The following is a 17,267-nucleotide window of genomic DNA, read 5'->3' on the forward strand; positions in this document are numbered from 1 at the left end:
TCCCTTTTGTTGGACGCTACATGCGTTGACACATTGGTCCCGCCTCATATTAGGGAACAATGATAAAATGAGGCGCCCGGAAAATGAAGCGATCAAACGGCGTAAATGTTCGTCTGTAATTCCAGATTATATTTTTAAAACGAATGGGTGGTCTATTTGTTTGAAATCAATATTACTCTCTGGTGACACTCATATCACTAAGTCTTACACAATGGCGTAGCTAGGTGGGTAAGGGCCCCGGTGCATAGAAAAAGAATCGTGCCCTAGCCCCCTCTTCAACGTATATTGGCCTTCAAAATTATAGATAGGAATAAGAATAGGATACAGGATACAGTGAATTGAACATATCATTAGTAAGTTAAATCCATACTTCATCTCTATTCAAAGCTCTTTTCATAGCTTAGGTTAGAGGGCCCCCAGAGCTCAGGGGCCCTGGTGCATTGCACCACCTGGCCCTACGATAGCTACGCCACTTGTCTTACACCTAAACTATTAGAATTGCTACATAACGAGGAAATTTTGCAATATACGTATCAGTACACACACACAGTATCTTTATATACGTATCAGTACTTTGTAATGCTTGACTTCGTACGGGTAAAATTTTACTAAGCCTCTATTCCCTCTCATAAAATTGTCATTTCCAAAAATCCATTCTTATAGAATGTGACCTTGAAATATCGAATCTGTGAAACAAATTAATTTTATAAGGATTTTACGTAAATACTTGTCTACGTAGGGCACGTTGTTCCGAAATATAAAGAAGCCATTCTAAACTATAATCTATCTCTGGGCCAAATTTCATTCAGATCCGTTCAGCCGTTCTCGATTGAGTAACAAACATTCATCTATCCAAATTTCGCATTAATAATATTATTAAAATATAAACAAAGTTAAACTTCATAAATATTGGTTCCAATACTATGTGTAAATTCAGTATTATTGCAATCGCATAAAAATTCCATCACATAAAATCTATTACATAAGATATACGTTGATGTTCTAACCCAACATTTTTCATCTCAACAATACATAATTCTTCTTAATTTTTATAAAAACGCCCCTGAAACTCAAGTCAGTGTTACGTCACGGCGCGCTCGAACACATTTGGAGCGGAGCCAAAAACGAGGCGAGAGATATAGTTGAAAATAATTTTATTTTCCTTTCTAAATTAACTTGCAGCTTACTCTTGCGAGCTTAAAATTTAATTGGAAAAAAATTGTTCGCTGCTTACAGACCATTTGGGTTTAAGGGGCTGTTATCAACACTTTTATTGTTATTAGTTTGAATTATTTAATATTACTGGCATAGCTGTGTATCAGATATTCTAGTGTAAGCGTGTATACGCTATTGATATTTACTGATGGTATTTACTGAATAACATCAAGTTACTAATTCTCTGAACTGAGAGTATCGTAATAGAAAAATCCCAATACTGACTTGAACTTATCTGAACTTGAGACTGATCGAAAACTACCAACTAAAAACCAATAGATAGCGCTGATTTAAGGCTCGTTTCTGAATTGAGTTTCAGTCCAACACTGGAATGCCAAGAAATAATGTGAACTAACACTGGAATTCACCAATTCCAATCAGCGATCCAGTCCAGTCACTTGATTGTCACTGTAATGTTACAGATTCAACAGCTTTTGAATGACTGGAATAATGCGAGCCTAGTATCATAAGAAGGTTATATGGAACATCGGAGAGCACAATCGTTTCATTCATCATTTCGGTCCAACGATTTCTTCAGGCGTAAACACTAATCACGACGCGTTTTAATAACACATGAAAGGCACTCTAATTTAACCTTTACCGTTTGGAGAACGCTTTATTTTTTTTTAAATCTACATGACGTGTACCGTTTATTTCGTATTTCCCACATTTCTAAATGTTTCAACAACTGCTTTCTAACTGTAGATTAAAAATGTTTCGTTACATTTTTGTCCTTTTTATTTGCGACTATGTTTGAGCGACGGTTTATTTAATACTAGTTTTTCGGTGTTGTTTCACCTGCTTTACTGAATCCTGTGTGTATTAGGACTAATATTACTAATGTGTATGTGCCTAAAATTTTCGTATTATTATATTTAAGTGGGATTAACCGAAATACCTACTAAAAACCAAAGATGCCAACTCCGTCTTTTCGAGAGCGTCACGGAATCTCTTGAGGTAGCCAGACTTAACCCATAGGCTACCTTACACCCGCCTCGCCTCACACAGGCCGCGGGCAGAAAATGTTATATAACCTGCCAAGAAAAAACTGAGAGAAACTAAGATGTTATATTCCTTGTATCTGTAATTACACTGGCTTACTCAACAAAACAATACTCAGCTGTTTGGCGGTAGAATACATGAGTAGTAGCTGGTGCCCTACAACCAAATTAATTCTGAGATTAACGCTTTCAGAGAAAGAAACTCGTCAGCATATAATGGTACAAATATTACAAGATAAAAGCAATTACTATATATATTAATGTACAATATTTAAGTATAATTGATACAGAACACTGATTCAAAACTAATAAGCATATTAGTCGCTAATATCAAAGGCAGTACAAAGGGTAAAACATTGCTTTGTCTACCAAAGATAGCTGATATGGAAAAAAGTAACAATGTAAGACCATGAAATGGTAAATCATGTCGTCTAGTAAAATAGCGATATCGGGAGCTAACGCATGCTATTAAAAATATAATCGTTAAGACACTGGAGTGTTTGTATGTGAACAATGTAACTGTTCTAGGTAATGATATTAAAATTTCTTCTCTTATATATAGCTTGAGTTAAATATATTTGTACTACTTACTTGGTAGTGAGGCTTTGTGCAGTCAGATTAGGTACCGACCAATCATCAAACAGCAATACTTAATATTGTTGGTACCGGCTTGAAAGTTGAGTAAGCCAGTGCAACTATATGCACAAGAGTAATAACATTAACATTTTAGTTCAGTGATGGTGCAATAAATGGGTAAAATTTCACGCAGTGGATGTTGGTGACCACTTTCCATCAGGTAGCCAATTTTACATTCAGCCTACTTATTTAAGAATAAATATAAATGTTAAGTAATAAGATCGTTTCTGCTTCTTTTGACTGCCCGTGTCCCAATCTATTTGGTGTCGGAGCAACATGTATTTTCCTTCCATTCTCGTCTATTATTCGTCATCTGATCGTTCAAATCCACCTTTCTCATGTTCGTCCTCACATACTCCACTCATATTTTACTAGGTCATACTCTTCCCCTCCCTCCCTCTACACTCATGCTCATCACTCTTTTAATTACGTGTGACTCCTCTCTGCGTCTCACGAGTACATGGCCATACCAACTCAAACGGTTTTGTTTTACTTTTTCTGTTATTGGTTCTACTTTCAATCTTCCTTTTATATACTTGTTTCTTAATCTATCCGTTCTCGTTACACACATCCATCTCAAAATCAAAATCTCTCCTACGAATTGTTTGAGATTAATACCTGTATTGTAAAATAATGGCCCGTACACGTTGCACTGCTGAGCTTAAACCTCCTCTCCTTTACGAGATAATGCTTAGAGTTTATTTAACCACCTTGCTCTAGTGTAGGACTTTGTTTCGAAGCAGGTCGGTGGATACACGTGTAACATAATTATATTTAGCGCAAGCTGCCTTTTAACATAAAAAATCACATATAACTTAGTGGTGCTCGTCCGGGTTTTATCTTATATTCGGTTAAATTTTTAAATTCGCTCTTAAATTCCGTACTTTGATATCATAAATGGACATTTAAGGAACTAAAATCGTAAGAATTCTCTAGTTCTGTAATACGAAGTTTTTCCCAATGTCCGACGGCAAATAAAAATGTCTAAAAATATAATGGTAACTCATAACGTTCAAAAGATTAAAATAACTTACTTGAAAAATGAAATATTTTAATTGGGGATTGTAGTACGTAGTACGTAGAAGTAGTAGTAAGTAGTAGTACCTAGTGGTAATAGAAGAAGTATACTTTTGACATTAATACTTTTTTCACACTCTCAACTTTCGGTGAGATCGTTGAATGAACATGATAACAAATTTAATTACGTATCCTTTGGCAGTTTTGACTTAAGTATTAATACGCGTTTGCGTATGTTTAATATGAATTAAATACATTACAATTAAAAAGAATTCAATAAAATAGTATAGCTACATTTCGGCAGTGGATAGAAGGCCCTAATTTCCTTGAACTTTGCGCCCTTCATTCGCATCAAAACTCTTTGACACCGATATCTGAGGTTGAATGCTTCTACGTTTATTAAAGATCGTTTGTGTGTGCAACTGTGTGACTAACACTGGCCTATTTTCGAGCTGGTGAATAAAAATTGCAAATGACATGAGATTGATTATAGGTTGACTGCCAGTCTAGTGCTCAGCCTCATAATCCGATAGGACGGCAAATCCAACGTGACTGGACAGAATTCAAGTATAAGACCAGGTGCTTTACGTCCTTTCTGAGGCACGAGAGGATAAAGACTCCCAATTCCTAGACATTAAGCTGAGAATTTTTCTATTAAAAACACACAATACATTTTTAATGACTCGACGTGAAGTTTTAACCCAGAATGTCAGGATATACAGCCAAATAAGCTAGGATAAAATAAAAACAATAATAATATATTTACATAATAACTATGTCCACTCGAAATGGTTGCTAGAAAGTAGAATTTCAGCTCTAAAATACAAAATAATAAGGAATAAAAATGACACGCTTTTGACATCGTAAGTACTTCAACAACTGCGCCATGTTTGCGACGAATAAAATATTATAAATATATTTCACATAAAATGTAACCACGCGCATACTCTATTGCATACAGTTCTACAACTGTGGAGAGAATTTCAAATTAGTTCCGTTTTATTATAAGCCTTATGACTCAAAACAAATGGGCCATTTTCCCGCAGCGATGCTCGCATTTCACTACCATTGTATCACGTATAAAACAAGAAGAGTATTTTATGAACCTTCTAATATTTGTATTAGAACCATAACATAAATACGAGCTGGCCCAGTTGGAGCACGTGTACGATAACTGAAGGTTGCGGGTACGAATCCGGTCAAGCACTTCTGATATTTGCCTGTCCTTAATTAGTGCTTATACTGAATCTCATGCTTGGTGGTGAAGGCAGATATCGTCAGAAATTTTTCATGTGTTGGATAAAAATCTGCATCGTATACATATATCACCCAAACCAGCAATGACCAGCCAGCAAATTAAAATAAGCTCCTAAATATATAACCTTCTTCACAAAAGAAGAGGAGATCTAAGCCCAATCGTGTGGCATTTTCATGTTATTCCAAAAAAAGTACTGCATATATGGTGAGCGGTTCGAGGTTTAACTGCAGAGCGTCGTTATGCAAATTAAGGAAATATCTCTATGATTGTATATGTGTGATTGTTCTATGAAGCCATATTACGTAATTGGTAAAATCATACAATTTTGAAATATATTTTGAGTTAAAATATATGAACGTTATAAAGGTTTTCCGGATCGACGATATTAATTTTTTTAAACTTAATATGATAAACTATAATAGTTCTGCAGCCTGCAAAACATGGCACGTACCTACTACTTGTTAGCCATCAAACCAATAAACCTTACTAATAAATCGATTAACAATTTAACTATTGAAAAACTTCGTTCGTAGTTCTTGATCTCTCTTACTTTTTCTAAGAAATCTGTTCACGTCACCGCCTATCACGACCTTGGTATTTGCAAGTATTTGCATTTACCGAATTTTCCAATCCATGGAAACAATAGAAATCTCTTTAGTTAAGCTTTAGAGCAATTTGCCAATCATATTTTGAAGACTATTATCGTTTGACATTTTGGTAATCTTACATAGTGCCAGTAGGCTTACATGAGTTATTCCTCGTTGTATCAAAGAGTAACCTTAGGTATGAGCGCTGAATGAAATGTTATAAGCTCTTATCGTTTTTATTTTATTATTGGTTTATTTCATTAATTAACATTTCACTGCCCGTCCTGAATTCGTACGGGAAAAGTACACAAAAGTAACCCCTCCCATTTACGTCATCCCATGAAATTGAAATTTCCAAAATCCTTAATGTTTAGCTTAGAGGATGCTTGCGTTATAAAATAAATCTATATTCCAACTTTTAGCTTTCTAGAGTATTATTGGCTCTGAGTCGATAAAATTTAATAAGTCAGTACACTTGGTGATGGTAGGGTTGTGTAAGCCCGTCTGGGTAGCTACCACCCACTCATCAGATATTCTACCGCTAAACAGCAGTACTCAGTAGTGTTGTCTTCCGGTTTGAAGGGTGAGTGCCAGTGTAACTACAGGCACAAGGGACGTAACATCTTAGTTCCCAAGGTTGGTGGCGCATCGGTGATGTAAGGAATAACGTTTAAGTACATGTTAATATAGAGTAACATCGAAATCCGACAAAGACAGATAGATACACTCCTCCTGCTCGTTAACGATATCCGTTTAACGATATCACCATTAGTAAATATAAATATATCAGCATCTTTTTCAAAACATAAATATGTATTCACAGTGTTTCAACGTTTCGACAGAGCTGCATCTGCCGCAGTTACGAGTTGTCCATGCCAGATGACGACAGCTGAATTTAATGTGAATTTAGGGTACTTAAATTCTAAGCTTTTTCCAAAACGATATTGCGATGAATTTTAAGTATTTATTATATTGTTTATATTGCTGCATTAAACAATAAATGGGATCCGGATTACATTATAAAAAATATATAATAAAATCAGGGACAGTCTACCAATAAAACTCAGAGGAGACTACCCTGTCTTATCCAGGATCCGGTGGGGTAAATACCCAGATGCCAAGCGTTGTGGGAAGCCTTGCTAAAGATGGTTAAGTGTTAGACCATGAAGGAAGTAGAATGTCTCTTAAATATATTTCTATAGGGAGAAGGGGAGATCGCAAGGACGTTGCTTGCCTGACCTTTTTGCTTGTTCTTAAGGCGGGAAGGAGAACTAAACTGGATACACACCTAATTATAAAATTCGGTATAAGTAGAGATCCATCGTTGAAACAGCATCGCGAGAAACTGAACTACATATGGGACCTCTGGGATAGCTCAATTTAAACTCATATTATTTTTAAGAACTATTTCTTAAAACGCTTTGTTTAATAAACATTGAGCACGATGACATATTATCCAATGAATTATTCTTACTATAAAGCAATCAAAAATGAGTTTTAAGTATTACAATCTATATGACGTGATTTTTTTTTTAAGTTTTGTTTTTTTATTGCACAAAGTTTCTTCAAGCGTGTATTGATTTCATAAAAAGCTTATAAAAGCTGAAGAATCTCATATAATATTTTTCTGTGCCATGAAAACATTTCAACTATTTTTTAAATGCAATTTCAAATAAGTATTCGCGGACGCTATTGCGATTTTCTAAGACCATTTCAGCTACAAAATCAATAAGCATAATCCAAACTGTCCAAAATAATACAACATACAACATTAACAGCCTGTAAATTTCCTACTGCTGGGCTGGGGTGGGATTGGCCGCCTCTCCTTTTGAGGAGGAGGTTTGGAGCACATTCCACCACGCTGCTCCAATGGTGGATACACATGTGGCAGAATTTCGTTGAAATTAGACACATGCAGGTTTCCTCACGATGTTTTCCTTCACCGCCGAACACGGATGAAGGAAACACAAATTAAGCACATGAAAATTCTGCAGTACTTGCTTGGGTTTGAGATCGCAATAATCGATTAAGATGCACGCGAAAATTATTAGCTTAACATTAATTGGTATTTATTAGTTTATTTATTTAATCAATTGTAAAATTATAATAAATCAGTATGAAATCAATCGCCAAAGTAAATCTTGGCGTAACGATGTATCATTATAATAAATCTATATCGTTATATTTATAAATAAAAATTAAAAAACAAAACACCAGTTAACTAAATACCTCGTTCTCTTCTTTCCGGTTAAGGAGGTGGATTTCAGAAAAAGCTTTCCCAGGATAATTCAACTATACTTATTAAACCCCACCCTTGTACTTATAACACCCTTTATTTAAAAAATAACCATCATAAATTTAATAATACGAAACCAGAACTTCATTATTCTAACGATTCCGCTAAGATTCCTTAAGAACAGAATTGCTGACAATTCCAGTGAGATAGCCATTCCAGAATCGCATAATCGTTTGAGCAATTTTATTCCTTATTCCTTTGAAAATAAAATAGATATTTCTTAATCTGAAATCCAGTTACGATTTCTATAGGACTAGACGTTGCAAAATCGATGATGAAATATGTACGACGGAACTTTACGGAAATAAGAGTTCATTTCTATCTTTTATTAGCTGGAGCGAATGAATTGAACGGACTCAATCATTTAAAATTAAATAAAATTTCCTATACAATAAGTGAAATAAAAATTATCGTATAACAATAATTCTTTAGAATTGTTATTAAGCAGACATTTCAATGATTAAGGCTTGGAGCTTATTCCACCACACTGGTTCAATACGAGTTGATGGATTAGAGTCGGTGGTTATTCAGGTATACGTACATATGTATGTATTTGAAACCGACTTTAAAGATTAAAAAAAGGGATTGTATATACGTTCGATACATTTTTTGTTTTGTTTAAAAAATAAATATACCTAGTAGCATGATCTAAATGGATAGACCAGGGTATATACTCGTATATATATATATATATATTCTAACATAATGCGTCTTTTAAGCAAATTTATTTTATTCCTTCTTTATAAATATATTTATTTTATTTATATAAATATTTGAATTATAAACTATATATTACTTTGGTTATATATGACTATATTACTTCTGCAACAGGTTATATCAACAATCAATCAATTAAGAAAGTATTTCTTAACTTTAAAATAGTATTAAAGCTAAGCAAACTAACATGACGTTTCTTAACAGTTCGTCTGGTGTTGCCATATAAAAAAATCCCTCGAAGCAATGTAGTGCGAAGCTTAAATACTTAAAAATATTTGTACTACCATAACTTTAACAAAAATCCACTTTATATAAGACAGAGGATTGTTTTGAGCTAACAACTTTATTTTTATCTGCGATGTCTAGGCTTACAATACTAGACTGCACTGGCTTAGTGTGCATCATCCGATCGATAACATAAAACTCGTCTTGATAAACCATATCGACTTTATTATCAATGTAATAGAGTCCAAAATCCTTCAGATAATTCTTACCTAAAAGGCTCTTACAATACACGGAATACTCAACTCTACATAGTCTGTACAGAGTACGTTTTCCAACGATCACTTCAGAGCAACTCGGTAAATGGATGAGCCTGGTAAGTGCTACATGTACACAATGGAAGAAAACATTGTTATTTTTGAAGAATTTTTTCTTGGATTTATACTTAAAATATGCCCTTCCTATTTGTTACGTCTTTTAAATTCTGGCTATTCATGAAAGTTTTCCCATTTGAGATTACATTGACGCTACATTAAAACTAATAGCCCAATGGTTAATAGTTCAATTAAAAAAAAGTAAAATTTCTCGATTTTAAGGAATTACTAATGTTTTTTTATTTATCCCTCCGATTAAGCATAAAGCTTCTGCTAGGTGTGGGGACGACAATAGCCCTTTTTACATCGCCAGGCGGCCCGTAAACTTCTGCGCTATTGGCGTTTATAATTCATCACGTGATTGGTAATGAAAAAATACATCGTGAGAACCAACACGAGTCAGATGAATTTCTGCCTCGTGTGTGTCTAGCCGATTTGAGCAGTGTGTTGGCAACACCAAATTTGTTGCAATGTGTTATTACTTGAAAAAAATTACAATATTAAAAATTTGAAATTAGCATAGAATGAAGTTTACTTTTACTATTAGACAGTTTAATCATAATTATAGTTAAAAACTTTAACATACTGCAAAACAGACATACGTAAAAGAAGCAACATTATTCCTAAGACAGCGATCGCTTCCAAATAATATATATAAAATATCTTTGAAATAAAATTACATATTTGCCTCTATATACACACATACACGTATTTATATATGAACTTAATTTGAAAAAGTACCAAAATGTATGTTCTGTTATAAATATAAATAACTTGATCATAATTCATTTAAGTCACCTTGAACGAGTAGTTCATTGAAACGGAAATTTAAATTAAAATAATTAAATTTAAAAAATGTTTAGACTTACCTTATATTACCGGCTTATAAATAGACCTAGCTTCCGACTAATGAGTCAATAATAGGAGTCGTATATAGAAGATTTTAAAAACGATTTCCAAACTCACCGCAGAACGCTAGCGTGAAATGTCAGAATCTGATATACGACTTTAGTATCAAAACGACGTATCACTATAAATCGGTTCGCATCATTATTATTAAAAAAAGGATCGTTGTACGTAAAAATATTCTGTTTTTTATGAATAAATCCTTCTTTGAAAGCAATATAAGTCAAATTTCAAATTCGAATTTGCAGTAAAATTATTTAACGTTGTCTTAAAACTATTGTGACGAAGAAATTTGGCGCATGTTTTTATGATATTTTCTGATAACATTATTTTAGATATAAAAAAATATTTGCAATGTATGCATTATACAAAATTGCGCCACTATGTTTCAAACTATGCCCTAATTTTGGCCAGCTCTACAACAATGACCTATAATACTAACCGAGTCAGCCGTAAATGATCCATAACTGGCGTGAAAATTTACATTCTGATACTATCTACCCTTAAGCCTTGGCCCAAATGTTGGGTCAAACGAAATGCCAACTCCCCCAGGATACAACCTTGCGTGATTTTTAGACTTCTCATGAAAAAAGCTGATACGATCTTTATTTGAACACGTTTCTTATCAGGAACATTAAACGTTTCGGAAAATTAATGACTAATACCTAATATTATTACTTATAGGAAATTCATGCGTTTAAATTGTATATTAAACTTCAGCGATCTCAAAGGAAATATTAGATATGACTAGTAATAACTATTAATAGTTCATCGATAAATTACTCCACTAATGGAATTAGTTTACAATTGTGGATATAAATACAGGAATGATTTGCGTAAGGACCTCTGCCTGTTTGTCTGTTGCTCTTTGACGACCAAACCTCTGAATTTGATTAAATTTGGTATGAAACATAGACTACTTTTTATGCCAAAAACCTTCACTTGGTGGTAGGGCTTTGTGCAAGCCGATCTGGGTAGGTACCACTTACTAATCAGATATTCTACCGCCTAAAACCAGTACTCTGTATTGTTGTGTTCCGGTTTGAAGGGTGAGTGAGCCAGTGTAACTACAGGCACAAGGGACGTAACATCTTATTTCCCAAGGTTGGTGGCGCATTGATGATGTAAGAAATGGTTAATAATTCTTACAACGCCATTGTCTATGGGCGGTGGTGACCACTTACCTGACAACCAACGCCGCTAAGCCGCGGTCGACAACTAGAGATATATAAATTTCAACCTACCCATCATATATTATGCCACCGTTGTGTTCCAGTTTGAAATGTGACTGAGTCAGTTCAACTACAGGCATAAGGTACATATCATCTCAGTTTCCAAGATTAGCGTTAGCGGCCGATTTGCCAGTCTCTATATTAAATAAAATAATAAATAATTATGAGTTATACTATTTTATGATATTTTTCCATTTTCAGGTTGCCTCTGCCTTGGCTCCTCTATGGCTTGATATACGGGGAACCAGTTCAGGTCAACTCGAAGGGCATGGTCTGCAGCATCGTACTACTGTTCGCCATGCTGATCTTCGTCATCATCAGCATAGCCTGCTTCAGGTGGAAAATGAATAGGGGTCTCGGTTTCACCATGTTCCTCCTTTATTTCGTGTTCGTAGCCGTCAGTCTCGGCCTCGAATATGGCTACCTCCATTGCCCTAGCGAATAGAATTCGATTATTAGCGAATCGAAGGTCGCGAATACAATAAAAAATTACAATCAATTAAATTATTATGTTTTAAAGAATAGTTATACTTTTTTGATGTTTTTATGAAAAAGTAAATCCTTTTTGGTTGTTCAAGAATATCGATTATAAAAAATATATTGAAACGTCACATTTTTCTTCCATTCGATAATAATAGCTGTCTATGTAAAGACAGAATACCTTCATAATCTCATATAAATTTTGGGACTAAGAATAAAACAGCGACGTAATTTTAAATTCAACAAAAATTAAATCACGTACATACAAGAACAAGATTTTTTTTCTTTTTTAAATTATAACACTACACACTGTAGAACAAGAATTGAAATGAAATTATACATATTATTATATTGACTTTATAACCGATATAGCTCATTTTAATAGCATTTCTTTAGATTTATTTGACGCTCAAATATTTGTTAGTCGTAATATATGATGAACAATTAGCACAAAATAGTGACAAATATACGTTATTCCATGTATGCCTCGTCTATAAAAAATGTTCGTACTCAATGCGTCAAACATTAAACTTACATTACTTATAATGATTGTAATCGATTACTCCGCAAACATTTTAGATAATAAATTTGACGGCCCTATAAATAAAATTAATATTAATTGTTTTCATTGTAAGAATTTGTTAAGATGTCAAAGAAGCAATACAATAAAATTTGTACTTAAAAATTATTTCATAATATAACGAGATACTGTAAACGTAGTTAAATTATATAGTGTAGATATTTATATAAATGTTAGTAAATATTACTATTCAAGGCTTTTACATAAATGTATTGTAGCTAATATTAATACCGTGTTATATTTTAACGATAGATTATCAGTAATTTAGTTCAATTAAGATTTATTTTGTAAATATTTTGATTGTAATAACTTTGTAGATATTGATTTTGTTATATGTGTCCTAGGTCGAATTGTAATTCGTCCACCGTGCGAGGACGGATAGTGAGCAAAGTATTTTATAAGATTTTTTACACAAATCACATACAGCCGTACATCATATGTTCCAACGATAGGAAATATCAATCAAGATTCAATAATGCATCAATTATAGTTCGTTAAAGTATAATCGATAAAATTTATCCAAAAATTTAAAACTCAAATTGACTGTTTGGGTGTCTAAAGGACAATTGAAAACGTGTATCAAAATGAAGTCCTCGCGAAGATCAGTGTTCTTTACATGTTAACGATGTGTCGTCTATATTATATTTTTCATATAATATTAATGACGTTGGATGTAGAATATACAACGGTGATGCCGAAGTCGCTGCACAAATGTTAATTAAAAATCGTACTGTAAATAAATATGTAGATGACTTATTGAGTGGGGCAGATGTGGCAGAAATGACAAATTAACATTGGAAACACAATGTGCCTCCGAGTTCAGTGATCTATAGCTAGGTTTTTTATTACTTCTTTTCTATTACTGACCTTATTTTTTGTATACGGTACGGCAGTGGCGTAGCTAGGTGGGCAAGGGCCCCGGTGCATAGGAAATAAATCGGGCCCTCACCCTCTCTTTCCACCCAATCTTTAACTTATATCGCCCTTCAAAATTATAGATAGAAAATAAAAAATATCTTCTGAGCAGGGTCGAGGTTTTCTTGCCTAAGGAGCTGGCGAGTTGACAGACCCGCTATTCTCAGAGCTTAGGTAAGAGGGCCCCTTAGCTCCTGGTGCACTGCACCACCTGGCCCTACGATAACTACGCCACTGCGGTATGGGGTGATTACGTATTTTTTATCTTATTAGCAATATTTAATTGTCTAGAGCTGTCATTGGATTGTTCAATTTACTAGTCACATGTGTCCCGCTCAAAAATATATTATATTTAAAATTTTACACTTTCTCTATAGCTCATATGCGTAAAAGTACTTTTTCTTCTTTATAAGTTTGACCTTCAATGTCTCTCTCTCTTTTTCTCTCTCTACTTTTAGATACCTACTATATAACTACGCTGCTAATATAAAATTCTAATCATGTTTTCTTTTTCAAAGCTAAACTTAATCACGGTTTAAATTTTGAACGGCCATCTTTGGCTGAATTGATAAAAATGTAACATCTTGAAAAACCGTCCGTAGATACCTTTCAATGCTGTGAATCAAAATTGTTTCGAACGAACAAGTTATTGATTGAGAAAAAAAAATATATAAAGATAATTTTGTAAAAACAATTGTTAAGATCCCACAAAATATATTGATAACCCGCCTATTTGACATAGCAATAAATAGACTAGAATAGATAGATAATATTATTGTTAAGCTTTGACAATTTCAAATCAAATATCGCCTTGATGGCGAAATATTATTTGACAGAACTTTCTAACATCTTCGTAAATCCAGAGTCAATCTTCAACAAGGCATTCGCTTTGAACAGCGTTCAAATTATCAATGAAGCTTATCGGAAAGGATTTTGAAAGTGGAACTGAGCAAGCATTAGCCAATTCGAGTTTTATTACGCATTTATTTTGGACGAATAACATATCGGTAGGTTATTCTTGGTTACAGTCGTATAGATCATATTCTGTGATAAGGACATTAATAATAATTGAAATAAAAGTTCAATAAATGAAAATTTTCTTCAAATTACGCGGAAACAGTAATACTCTTTGTATATATTAAGATTGGATTTGATAGCCTTCTGTAGTTCGCTTAGCAGTGTCACTTCAGATCAAACAGTTTCACATGCAAACTTAATTAATCCAAATACTGTTCCAAACACTTTATTATCCTTATAGTCGTAGGATCCTGATTCAGAATCTTCATCGGATTTCATGTCTCTCGGTGAATATGAAACTGTATGATTTCGAAGTGACCATTCTATACAATTAATGTAAGTTACAAACGAATTTTTCTCTCCATTTAAAGTTTCTTAAAGGGTCGGTGATATATTTAACATCAATTAGAAGTAGATCGCAGTAAATACAAAAAAGTTTATCTAATATTTATAATAAGTATACTGGAAAGCACCAAGAGAGATGCGTGTACGTTCGTGTACGTTAAATGTATCATCTATAAACGCCACCTCTATACCTATGCTGTATCTTACGTACTATATACACTAGACATTTCTATCTATCTCTTGTAATGATTAAACTATTATTAGGTAGAATCTGTAAATTAATCATCCTTCCATTGTTTCTAGTCGACATTGCGATTAGGTTACTTAAAAATACGGAGGGTTCAAATGATATGCACTGATACTATAACGATCATATCACGAAGCGCTCGTACGATGTTCATTCGTAGTAGCATCAAGATATTGCATTTGTTCAGTACCAAATAGCACGTGCCGAGCTAGTTTCCATTCTATTTCAAGTTTGTTACAATTACTAGAACCTATATGACTTAAACGGATACTCTCGGTGTCACGATTTGATACCTTTTACGAAATAAACTTATCTTTATTACTTCTTCGTAGTCTAAGTTTAGGCTTAAAGCTACCATTAAAAATTTAAAAATGTTAATTATCTTATAATTGAGTATGATATCCAGGTAGAATTGTTACTAGAATGGTTTTTTATATAAAAATAATAAATTTAATGGATAAAAGAAATAAAAATATAAAGCGTCGCGTTTTCTTCGGTACGGCACGTTCGACGAACACCATAATTGTAATTTCAGTGCTAAGATTTCAAACTCTTCGAGAACTATTGATATTCAGCTTTAAGTGGTTCGTGTCGAAGAAAAGGTGACGAGTTTAGTCAACGACTTTTTTTCGTAGCTGAAACATTTCGATTACGAGAAACCAGAGTAATTTAGTTTTATTAAGTACGTATCAAATGTTATTATACAGTTTTCAAATTATTATCCATACTAAGATCTACATTCTAAACTGTGAGTAATTATTATGGTAATCTATTAAAACTTTAAATTTAAATAAACTACCTTTTTATTTTTTTCGATCGTTAAGCGTACAATTAGTTTCCTTAAATATGAATATATTGACGAAAAAACTTATATAAAAGGAGTAATTCTCGTATTCGAAATGACAGCGTAGATTGTTAATAGTGATATTATTAATTAAGGAAAAGTAAAAAATGTTATTACTTTTAACGACGTAGCAAAGTTATAGAGACTTTCAAAATGTTGGAACGATACAATGGGAGCGGCTCTTGATGGTTATACTACTTTAAGTCTTGCATTTTGGACATTATTATAGTATATTGGTTTAGTTCGTTAAAATTATTTTTCAATATAAGAAACAGACATTCTAGTTAATTTATATCTGTTATTTGGTGCTAAAAGACTTAAGTGGGTTTTGCTGTTTGTCAAATCAAAATAATAAATGTATTCGTGCTAAAACGGCATATGTAAGCTTTACATTACTTATACCAATATGCAAAAAGGCTTATGTTATATAGTCAACCAAAGTCTGTTTAATGTTTATATTCTGATTAGCAGAAGTAAAGATCGTTGATTGGCCCTTTTAGCACCACCACAGATGTTATTAATAGAATTTGAATGTTCTGATTATGAATTTTGTACCACTTCATTTATAATATTATCATTTTCGAAATTAATTACAATTTGAATTTTATCAATTTCAGCTGTATTCAAATCTTGATATACAGTTATATTATTGTTATGACCAGCAATAAAAGTGATTTTATAAATATGAAACTAACGAAAATGAAGTACAACTGTAGAATTCGTTCGCCTTTTGTTGTGTTTCAAAAAATTTGTATTTTAATAATGGACACCGTTGTTCTAATCAAATCGTTTATTGATTGTTAAATTGCGATGATAGTTTTTTAATATATCGTATTCAGATGTTTACATTTACTGTTTTTTTAAATGTTCAAATTGGTAATATTTGGCGTATGACAAGAGCATCGGCGTGTCCACCGATCGTATTATGAAAAATTACAATAAAATAATAAAATAGTGAGTTACAATGTGTATTTATTCTCATAAACCTTTTTATTTATTTTTTGTTTTGTTTTAATTCAACAACTGTAACAGAAAATTACCTTAAAGTCATAATATATAAATTCTATATCCTTTTAAGACTTGAATTAAGACATACATATAAATTATTAAAAGTAAAGAGATCATTAAAGCTATTACTTGAGAAAACTCACAACTTTTATATGTTAGAATTTTCTACAAAAAAAAATATTATGTTTGAAAAATATAGTAAAAATCACTGATGATATGCTGTCATACAATGTTTAATGTACACATATACATTATGCAAAGCGTTGTACATTATTTTCTATATTCAGAACCTTTTGGAACCAGCATAATTTACTCTAGAAAAGTCTAAAAACAACAATTCCTTCATACCACCAGTGAAAGGAAAAGAAAC

General features: G+C 32.9%; 1 protein-coding gene across 4 annotated transcripts in view; it reads left to right on the forward strand.

Moving 5' to 3' along the window:
• LOC125070311 (sodium/potassium/calcium exchanger Nckx30C) overlaps positions 1-12,204 on the forward strand; it is an 89,434-nt gene extending 77,230 nt beyond the window's left edge. For all 4 annotated transcript variants that reach the window (XM_047680120.1, XM_047680121.1, XM_047680122.1 and 1 more), the window contains one exon: positions 11,663-12,204. In XM_047680120.1, coding sequence (XP_047536076.1) covers positions 11,663-11,906 — 244 coding nt within the window. In that variant the 3' untranslated portion in view covers positions 11,907-12,204. The remainder of the gene's footprint in view (positions 1-11,662) is intronic.
• Positions 12,205-17,267: the final 5,063 nt, after the last annotated feature.

This window comes from Vanessa atalanta, chromosome 17 (assembly GCF_905147765.1).
Source record: "Vanessa atalanta chromosome 17, ilVanAtal1.2, whole genome shotgun sequence".
Taxonomy (NCBI): domain Eukaryota; kingdom Metazoa; phylum Arthropoda; class Insecta; order Lepidoptera; family Nymphalidae; genus Vanessa; species Vanessa atalanta.